At 45.9% G+C, this 11,327-nt stretch overlaps 1 protein-coding gene across 2 annotated transcripts in view; it reads right to left on the bottom strand.

The window, feature by feature from the left end:
• Positions 1 to 672: 672 nt before the first annotated feature.
• P2RX4 (purinergic receptor P2X 4) overlaps positions 673 to 11,327 on the bottom strand; it is a 310,487-nt gene continuing 299,832 nt past the window's right edge. Inside the window, exon 12 of one of the 2 annotated variants that reach the window (XM_069619564.1) lies at positions 673 to 1,437. In XM_069619564.1, coding sequence (XP_069475665.1) covers positions 1,405 to 1,437 — 33 coding nt within the window. In that variant the 3' untranslated portion in view covers positions 673 to 1,404. The remainder of the gene's footprint in view (positions 1,438 to 11,327) is intronic. The other variant, XM_069619563.1, reaches the window with a different exon arrangement.

The raw sequence follows: 11,327 nt of genomic DNA, 5'->3' as shown, positions 1-11,327 counted from the left end.
GTAGGTCTGAAAAAGAAAATGGCAATATGGATGGCTAAAAAGGTATCAACAACCATTTACCAGCATGGTTGATATTAGTCAGCACACTGTTGGTTATTAGAAAACGGCAAAAAGCAAAGCGCTTACCTGAATGCGAATAATATATACCCCTGCAAGTGCGGCATGTCATTCTGTAAATACAGCATATCCCAGAAACGACGCGGTTAACAAAACCAGACAGAAACAATTGTGCCATTAGGAATGAAGTCTAAGTATCAGTCCTGTCATGTGACACCGCACGTGAACACCAATACATTTCCTCATATGTCATGTGCACTCGTCTTGCGTAACGCTGCTATGCAGCTTCCATGTAAACAGTCCCCAGAGGAACTGAAGCACAATATATCCCGCGTTGTAAACGCTGCAGAAACCCTCACGTTACTGCAGGCGGCATCAAACATTTCTTTGGAATGGTTTATACCTATGTTACTATGTGGATACTAGCCTGGAAGAAGACCTGCTGGTCGAAACACGTGTCGGCCACATTCACTTCTGGACATTGATTATAAATTGTCACTGTAATTGCACAATGTGTTTGTGTCCTTTTGTGTACTGTACTAATACACATGAGAACATCAAAACTACAACTCCCAGGACGCAAGGTTCTGTTGACTGAAAAGTCTGCATTGGCTGAAGGTGTCACATGACATGGGACAGCTTGCCAACTAAGGATAGCGGCCTGCAAGCCTGGTGATGGTGCCAGGTGGTGGGGGCATCACTCATGGTCTGGTGTTAGGGCATCAGCCCCTTGACTTGGCATTTCAGTGGAAGTGGTGTTTAGCTTGGTGTAGTGAGGGCTCAGACCTATAGTCTGGGTGTTCTGGGGTTGTGTAGAAACTTGCAACGTGAACTGGTGGACGCAAAAGGAGTTTCATGGTCACATGAATAGGTGATGCAGTGGGTCAGAACTCTGGCAGTGCCACCTGAAAGCAAACAAAGACTTCATGGCAGACATTGAGTCTCAAGATAAGTGCAAATCATGTTGAGCCGGGCACTAAGGCAACACAAAGGCATCCCTCTGGGCCCTTCTCCGTATGGATTGAGCTCCCTGATGCCATGCTAACAGTCCCTTATGGACACTTTGAGGTCTTTCACCATCACATTGAACCATTTGGAATCAGTGGATCTAGACCATGGTCTGTGCAGGGGTCATAGTCCCCTTTTAGTTCTTGGATGATCAGCGTTCCAAAGGCAAAGTTCAAGTTTATCACCATGTGGGTCAGCGCCACTTCACATTCTTCAAACAGTCTCCGTGGACATAGGTGGCCAAAAACCCTGGACAGGGGTCTGGGTCCATCATGTGAAAAGGCAGGACTTTGGCTAGAGCAGCATTGGGCAATGAACCCACCGGCAGGACCGCCTCGTTCAAGAGTCCGTTCCATAAGAATCATTGGGTCCCTGTAACATAAAAACAAAATGGACAAGAGTCATAACGTGCAGTGTTTCAAATAACCTTTACACTAAAATTTCAAATGCGGTGAATGCACGCCATTACTCTGTAGCTAAAGCCCAATCTGGATTTGAAAGACTTGGTGTGTATGCGTGTTGCTCTTCTGTCCATAAGTGCAGTCGGCACAACAAACCCGTTCAGCCAAAATAATTGAGCTGGTCATCAGTAAGCATTTTATATAAACACCCAGGTGTTGGAGGGCATTCGCAGAAGAGACACGAATGTTCATGGCTGCACGAGGTGCTCCGCAAGAGCCATAGTTAACGCCTCACTGCATGGGTTGCAGCTCGGTTTAAACAAAAGAATAAGGTGAATACAGAATAGGGGAATTTCTAGCCAGAGGGTTGCCTTACATTTAGTAAACATCAGTCCACCTGACACCTTGCAACATATACAGACATTTTAAATTGATGAAATAAGAAGTTACTTGGCCGTGTTGCGTCATATTACTGTGATTCTAATATTCCGGTCCACACGCATCCCACTTCTGCAGCCTGGAAGGGCCTAGTCGTCAGGTGATTGCACACACTCCTGTGGCTGCCGAAAGCCCCTCCTGCTGACTGCTGGGAGGCTCACTTGAAAGTCTGAGTGAGGTACATGAATTCCCAGGTCTCCAGTGAGTGATGGTCTCAGGAATAAGGGGCTTGATTCCCAACTGGCCTTGGATATGATGTTCAGATTTTCAGTTTGATACCAACAGCCACTGGCAGTGCAATGGTCTGCACACCGGTGACCAGAAGCTGGGACTCCACCGGAAGCACGCGGTAGAGAACATCACAGGGCTGGAAGGAGCAGCGGGAGGTCATGGCAAGCATGCAGCAGGTGGAGGATGTCAGGAAGGGAACTGGATGGAGCGGGGTCAGCAGCGTGACGATCATGTGTGGCCAAGAATGAGGGATGTAGGGAGCTCCCTGCAACCCCAAAAAACTAAAGACGAAGGAGCCAGGAAAGAGAACTACAAGTATCCGGCAGTGCCACGGATGGAGGAGGCCATGAGCTAATAAAGTATTCCTACAAATCACTGCTAGGCTTTCGCCGTCGAACAGTAGATGATTAGTGGCCCCCAAAAGTACACCCCCACATAGTCTATAATGGCGACCTACTCTGGGAATACTTAATCTGGCCCCGATGACCGCAAAAGACTCAACCCGATTAAACTTAATTCTGGAATATCTCCATAGAATCTTATCGTTAGGATAGGAATGGATATCTTATCTTAACAGCATTATAAAGCGCAACATACGCCCAAAGGCATCTTGGTGGCAACTTAGACAGGACAATAAACGAGGGAAACTAAAATAGGTCCATTTTAAGGGATCGCTGAACGACATGTGATTATCCGGAGCCCAAAGGGCACATGGGAGAGAGTTCCACAATGAGGCGACGGCCACTGAAAAAGAGCAACTTCCAAACCGAGTCAGTTTAAATCGTGAGACCTGAACCTGACAAGCTGCAGCCGACCACAAGGCTCAGCACGGAACGTAACACCTGAACTTCACCTGTAGATAGGCAGCTCCTGAGCCATGTGGGGTCCGATGAAAGAGCTTTAAACTCGATACACTTAGCAACTGGACGCCAGAGCAAGCTGCACAATACTGAAGACACATGGGCGCAGCAAGGAGTGGAAGTAGCCACTCGAGCTGCCGAATTCTGCAGAATTTGCAGGCGGCGAATCAAATTAGCTGGCTGAGCAAGAAACAAGGATTTACAATAGTCTAGGGAGGACAATCACAGAGAAGAAACAACCCCAGGTGCACGCAGATGAGAAGATAGGAAAAGGAAGAACCTTAAACAGAATTTTAAGATGCAGCGTCTGGCAGACTGCACTGATCTGGGCTGCCAGAGAAAGAGAGGCTATCATTTTAATCCCCAGATTCTTAACTTCAGGGACTGGGGTAGGGCAAAGACCCAGCAAAGAAGGCCAGAAAAGAGGCGACCAAAGAGTGGCCGCAGCAGAAGAACCAACCAGCAGTACCTCCGTCTTTCCCCATTCGGCTTAAGCCAGTTGTTACACATCCGTTCTCCCACGGCTTCAAGACAAACCCTAAGCATGGTCGCAGTCTCCGGCAGAGACGGAGCTAACCGAACCAAAACCTGGGTATCATCTGCACAAGCATAACCGCAGAAGCCGTGGGTGAGCATGAGCTTAGTAAGTGGCTTAACATACACATTAAACAACACAGAGGAAATGGCAGGGCCTTGGGGGACACCACAGGAAAGAACAGTTGGAGCAGAGCGAAAAGGCGGAAGAGAGATTGAGAATGATCCAAGAGAAAAGTGGACCAGGATAAAACGGCACCCGAGATATCAGCCCCCGGGAGGTGACTGCGCAGGATGGCATGATCGATGGTGTCAAAGACGGCAGACAAGTCAAGCAATATCAAGACTCCCATGACGCCTTGATCATGCAAGGCAATCCACAGCCGAGATCAGTACCCCCTGCGTGCCATGTCCTGGCGGAAACTCAGACTGAGATGGATGGAAGAGAGAAGATTCCTCCAGAAAGGAAGTGAGGAGAGGACAGACCAAAGACTCCAGCAACTTCATAAGAGAAGGAAGAAGAGCAATAGGGCGAAGGTCCACGGGAGCAGAAGGGTCCAGTGTAGTTCTATAAGTCGAAGGACCCGATCGCTCCATGATGGAGAGAATATGAGGTCTGCTGTTGGATTCAGATGCAAGGTCCTCCATTGCCTGCTCCCCAGAGGGAGTAAAAACTCTAAGTCGAGGGTTCCATTTATATTGTTCCTATTTGTTACATAGTGCATTCATCGGAAGATGTTTAGTAAAATATTGCTCATTTTGGTAGAGGTGCTGCAGCGTGCCCGTGCCAAGTAGTGGACTGGGTGTGCAGTAGGCTTTACAGATGATACTCAGCAGTGACCCGGCAGGAGCATGGGTACATTTCCAATAACCATTCAAACGCTGTAGAGTTAAGACTAAAGAAAGCCGGCCCAGATTCAATACTAATAAGATGAACTCAATGGGAGTAGAGGCAGGTAGTCTGAGCAGTGTCTCAAGGCATCTGCTTTCGATGTGGTCAAGGGCTGTGCCATGAATAATGAGTGAAGACCACGCAAGCCAAACCACCAATGAGCTTACAGCGGGTTTGCAGTGATTGCGTCCAAACCTTGAAACCTACAGCGACATCACAAAATCACAGTGCAGCAGTTTGCTCTTACAAAGCATACAGGAACCCTATGAGCACGAGATGACCGATTCTCTGTTTGCACAGGACTATACAGCATCCACTCACGGGCACATTTGGTAAAAGACAGGTCAGGAACTGAAGCAGATGCAAGAGAGCATGGATTGGAAAGATCTTGTGAAGCAGGAGAAGGCCCGTAGTTTATGGAAGGGCACTTAGGAAAAGCTTGAATAGAACTTTGAGTCCAAGGTAGAAGCACCCTAATTAACTGGAGCCAGAATCATTCAAAGCCCATGAAAGTGAAGATTTCCCAAGATTGTAGAGAAAGGCTACAGGACCAGAATGCACCATTCAAGCTCCAAGAAACATATTGTGGAATAAGGTCGGTTTCAGAATTCATCCTAGAGGTTTGTAGATCAATGCCAGGGCACTTGCACAGGTTAAGAGCATAGAGGACTCAAGAGCACCTCCTGGTGGCAAGTGAACAGGATTGTGAGAAAAAGAAGTGATAGGCCCAGTAAAATAGGGATTGGCATCTGCTTGTGTTTCCTGGTCCAGATATGATGTGCTTGAGTTAATTTAGCAAAGCTACCCTACCATGCAGTGGCTGAAAGTAGGCCTACTCGTGACCCAAGAGCCGCCCATTCCCATTATGAACTTGCAGGTGTCCATTAACTATGCCATCAGTGATCCTTCCAACCAACAGCCAAAACAGGAACATATGGTTTACCAATGACAAGCAAACACGGAGGAATGAGTGCGAACTGAACTATGACATCATACCATACCGGCCTGAAGCTATGTGGGTTTATAGCAGCCATTTAGGTGGTTAGAAATAAGAGTTTCCTGAGCTGATCAACATGCTCAATAGCCATGCTGTGTTACTGTACCTGAACAGCATGTATTAGTTCTCCATTGCTTGATATTACTTAACTTTTAAACTATGGATTCAGATTAAACAAACCAGACGTTTGAAGGTATGAACCAGGCCAGTAGCAGCTCAACATGGTGAATGTCCAATTCGGGAGGGTCATCATTTGACAGTATCGGACCTTGTTCTTCAGTGGCCAGTCCAGCTGAGGTCAGATGTAGACTGGCAACCAAAAGAGGCCCTGGAAATAATTTCCAAAGTGGCCTCATATTACATATTTTCAGCAAGACCAACCCTTTTCCTATGGGAACATTTGGAAATACCACACAAAAGAGCCCCAGGGTGCAAAGGTCTACTGGGAAATCTCCAGAGATCCCTATAGACCAGTCCAGCCCTGGCTGAGTTCCATGGCAGGAAATGCTCTCTGTGACCTGGCGGGAATTGCAAGAGCAGTGGGGGCGAGCTAAAGCTGAAAAAAAAGGCACATGAGAGCTTTCCTTCGCCCCTCGCCATCCCGGAGTGGCAAATGCCAGATCACTCTTTACCACACATTCCAGAATCTTAAGCGTTCTTCAGGAGGTCACCCACATCCAATCCCACGTGCACCAGGTTCAGGCAGCTGCAAGAACCGGATCAATCCGGAACTTGACACGAGTCATTAAACGTACTAGTGTTCAGTTATTTTTAAACAAACTTTTTATTAAGTTTTGTACAGAGTCAAGTTACAATCAACCGTGCAGAGTATTGGTCTGCACCTTTGACCCCTCCTCCTCTTCTCCCTTCCCCTTTCCATGTCTCTCCTCCCCCACCTGTCTCTCCCCTTCCAGGATCCACCCCCCACATCTTCGTTTCTAACCCCTACAACTCTCCCCCCTATACACACCAACCCTTTTCCCCGATTCCCATCCTCCCTAAGAAGCCATTTTCTCTGCGACCCTAGTGGCCCCCCAAAAGCCAATTCTCGATGGATGAAAAGTCGAACTGACCAGAGAATTTATGTTTTAACAGAATCTAGGAGGAACTCATGGATATTGTGATCTTTAAATGACAAAACGTGTTCCTTAGAGCATTCCTTTGAATAATAAGCGCTGTCGCAGGTGAAGCATTTGATTCGCCTTTCTGTTCCTACAGAGTATTTAATGCCTACCCTGCCTAAGCAGCAGGAACCCCAAACTAAAGCTCTTTAGCAACAGGGCCTCGGGAGCGAGCGAGCTGCTGTGGCATTCAGTAAGGCGGCAAAAAAAAAAGTCAAAAGGAACATTTTCATTTTCTTCTATTCATACTCGTACATAAAGACAAACCCACACAATCTTAATCTGACTCACACCGACCATATTTGTGCAGGCCAGGGATTAGTCAGCACATACACAACAGAACAAAGGTTGCCAATTGCCGAAGCCACTCCAGCAATTTAGGCACAGTATATCATTCCTTTGATCCCTGAATTATGGAGCTTTTATCCGCCACCAGCAGTCCTCGTGGCTCTCACTGTTGCACACTCTCAACCCCCACCACTCCACCATTCAGTCAATTGCTCGCTGAGATGCGATTCATGCAGAACTGGCCCCATACGTTCCATGTGTTAATATCCCTGCAAAAATATCGCCATATTTTTGCGGCGATATTAAGGCTTTGAACCTGCAGCGGACAGCCCCGCAACCCCTGTATTATTATAAAAATATTGCCTATGGCTGTTACCGACGACCATATATGCGGTGATATTTTTGGTGGGGATAATATTAGCTGATACCCCCATGCACCGTGGGTGGCTTTAGCTTTTAGGCACCTAGGTACTCAGTGACGTGGATGAACATTGATGTGTAAAGATACCCCCAACGCACTCGCGCCAACAGGAGAGTTGTAACCACTACCTTACGTGCAGGTCATCTGTGCTTTGATGCCCTCTGGTGTAGTACGCATGCCTACTATGCGTCCACCAAAACGTCCTGCGGTCACTGCTCCTAGCTGATCAAAACACCTGGCAATGAGCTGGATGGGATCGCAGACCACAGGAAAACCAGCAACAGTACAGAAATGGTATTAACAGAGACAAACGCAAAGCTCACCAATTAAAATAAAAAGAGAAAAACGCAAAGCTCACCAATCAAAATAAAAAAAAACAGGAGACAGCAGAAAACAAAATGGCCTCCCCAATGCAATGCCCGAATGCGTCAATCACACCAGTGACGCCATTTATGGTAATTAACTGGGGGATGCCACTAGCCAAGGGCAGCGTGGTGAGGTAAGGAAGGTGGGGGTAGGTTAGGGTGAGGGTGGCACTCAGAGATTTTTCTAAGTGCCCCCCCTCACAAACATTTACATTTTAGGAGATGAATAGATTAAATAAAGGGGAAGCGTTTCCTGTAATGTTGCAAACAAATTAGAAAAGGTGCACGTCCTTACAAAATGGCACTTGAATATTCACAAGTCCTCTAACCAGACGTTTTAGTAGTTAAGTGGGTAAGTCACTCGACGTTTGTCCTGACGACACAAGTTCGAATTCCAGTCGGGAACAAAGGTAAATAGGTTACACTAATAGGCACAAATAGTTTTCCAGGATCCGAGACCCAGGGAGACATTTTTTGCCAGATCTCAGATCTGGGAAAACCAGTGCTGATCACTACCAGAGAACAAGGTCATGTGGCAAAATGTTCACTAAAGCTATACCTCGCAGGAGAAGAAATACACCACACGTTTAAGAGCCTACAATCTCCAGACAGGTCATATCACCGCTCTCATCAGAATGTAGGCGATTTATTGAGGACTTGAATCGCATGACTAAAATCGGGCACAGATCATTTAAGGGAGCCACGCCTCACCCTGAGGGAACCTGGTATAACTGCAGAGAATTCCAGAGCTCAGACAACCTCAAGTACTGGCAGAAACTAGGGCAAAACAAACGCGAACAGCATCCAATCAGGTTGAGATTATCAAACACCAAGATGGGGCACTGAACGCAGCAGTTGAGGCCACAGACTGGGTACCTCTCCTCCATGCTATGGGAGTATAACAACCTCACCTTAATCCAGCAGACACTATGGTGGAGAGTAACCGACACAGAACCAGTGCATGGTGAGGAGACAAAAGGTGTGTCAAATTCAAATCACTTTAACGAAGCCTGCAGATCCAGCACCCGCCGAACCATAAACACACCCAGACCATTGTGGCATACAAGTGGTACATGCCGACACAACAGAACACCATTCAAGGACTCAGCTTAGATGGGAAATACAAAGTCGTCTTCATTCCCTCAGTTCATCCACGCGCAGATGGCATCTGCCTAAATGATTTAGAACAAAAAAAATTGTCCTAATAGAGTCATTCCTTTTGCACCAGGTGTGCATCTATTTAAAGGAGCCGATCAGTGGCTGTTCATTCTGTACCTCAGGAAGAAAAAAGCATACTCCTTTAAGCTTTTATCTTATCCAGTGCAATGTGCAGGAGTGATATTGTTATTTTCCTCCTTCAACATTGTCTTTATTTAATCATTTTTCATTTCTTTTTCCTTGATCGCTGCCGAGAGGCACCATTTGTGTCCTTCATTTCTTTAAACTAATAAAAAGACATAAGAATCTCAAAAGACATAACGAACGAGAGCATAAAGAAATCTCTGTTTTTACATGTACACAAATTTAGCTGACCAACATGACTCCTAGTTTGTCTAGCGCACACAGAACAGGATATGTACAATTAAACATCTGGTATGAACAGAAAGGCATACATACATCAATAAAAACATCACAAATCTGTATTCGTACGTAGTGTTATCCGTTTTGTCCTGGCTGGGAATTTTGTGTGGTCCTACCCCCCCTTGTTTAGTCGGAGGTGGGAGTAGAGAGTAGGTCATGGTGGCCAGATCTTAATATTTCACAGTTGTTGTGGTGGTCACCTGACCAAATCTTGGTCAACGTCACTTATAATTAGTGTAAAGTGAGGACAGAGTGGTTATCCTGGTCTTCGACGTTTCAGTGTTAGATCGTTTAATCCGCGTTTTGTAATTATTAATGTAACATTATGTCACCACTAGATTGCACTTTGCCCTGTGACATTTGGCCACTTTAGAAGTACCGGCCCTTATTTCGGACTTACTTTCTACTCCCGCCTCCGACTAAACCAGTGGGGTAGAACCACACAAAATTCCCAGCCAGGACAAAACGGATAACACTACCTACGAATACAGATTTGTGATGTTTTTATTGATGTATGTATGCCTTTCTGTTCATACCAGATGTTTAATTGTACATATCCTGTTCTGTGTGCGCTAGACAAACTAGGAGTCATATTGGTTTGCTACATTTGTGTACAACAGATTTCTCTATGCTCTCGTTCATTATGTCTTTTGAGTTTGTTATGTCTTTTTATTAGTTTAAAGAAATTAAGGACACAAATGGTGCCTCTCGGCAGTGATCAAGGAAAAAGAAATGAAAAATGATTAAATAAAGACAATGTTGAAGGAGGAAAATAACAATATCACTCCTGCACATTGCACTTGATAAAAGCTTAAAGGAGTATGCTTTTTTCTTCCTGAGGTACAGAATGAACAGCCACTGATCGGCTCCTTTAAATAGATGCACACCTGGTGCAAAAGGAATTACTCTATTAGGACACTTTTTGTTATGAACTATTTGCTAATCCTAAAACCTAATAATGGGGGTTCTCCCTTCAGTTACTATAATCTGCCTAAATGAGCCATACACATCCTAGGGTTCCAGTTCTTGGGCACAGGAGCCTCAGTAAACGTGACAGGCACTTGACCAATATCAGTGTCACTGACTAAATCCACTAGTCAAGCAACCCAAGCAGAGGATCTATGTTTTTGGAGAAGTATCACCTTCTCCCGGTTGGTGCCCTCACCACAGAAGTAAGCCATAGCAAAGTTACCAGGTCAGCCATTTGTTTCTGTTGCCTCTCTGGGGAAGGAATCTTAGCTCAGTAACAACACTGCAGAGTTCTTTCGGTTAGGTCATTTCTCAAACCACCAACATTGAAAGGAGTAAATAAATAGGAAACAGCTTGCGTCATTAGAATGTGAGCAGCCATACACAGTGGGTACCAACCATGAAGATGTCACATGATATCAAACAACCTACTAAGAGCAGGAATGCATGTAGGCATGATCCTTCACAACAGAGCGACAGCTGAACTGATCGTGGCAGCCCTTCTGGAGCCACGGTATTCACAGCAAACGGGATCAGCAAAACCAAAGAAAGCTTTGGGCATCAAGGCAGCTTCCCTACCCACCCCAGCATCAGAAAAGATAAGCTTCTTGGGAATGGTGAATTTCTGCAGGCAGTTCGTGATTCATTTTCCCACCATAACCAATTCTCTATGCTAGAAAAGCAGACATGCCCTGATCATGCCTAACTGGCTGTGGATTTTTGCATGATATGGTATGATAGGTTATTTATAGCGTGCTTAATATCCAGAGGTTTCCAAGCGCGGACCCGGGGATCGAACCTGTGTTGCTATGTGCCGTCTTGCTTCCAAGGCGAGCATGTTGCCCCTGAGCTATCCTCCCGAGCAGCCTTTTATTGGTGCTGTCCTGATGTAGGAGGACCTGGCAGTGACAACTTCTCAGTTGGCCTAAGCAAGTCGGGCCCTCACAGAAACAGAGCAGCAATACTCCCAAATTTAGAGAGAAGCGAAGGCTGTGTTTTGGGTGTCAAGCGGCAGATGAATAAGTAATTAATTGCGTCTGCCCCTGCCCTGCCTTTATATCACAAATATGAGAGATGCTATTCACTAACGCAGCCATACCAACCGTATCCTGGAATAATTAAAGATGAAACGAACAGACAAACCCAAGAAGAAATGAACATGCT

Source organism: Ambystoma mexicanum, chromosome 10 (assembly GCF_040938575.1).
Source record: "Ambystoma mexicanum isolate Mex_15411 chromosome 10, UKY_AmexF1_1, whole genome shotgun sequence".
NCBI classification, from domain to species: Eukaryota; Metazoa; Chordata; class Amphibia; order Caudata; family Ambystomatidae; genus Ambystoma; species Ambystoma mexicanum.
Note: the sequence above shows the minus strand (reverse complement) of the source record. Positions and strands in the feature narration are given on the sequence as shown.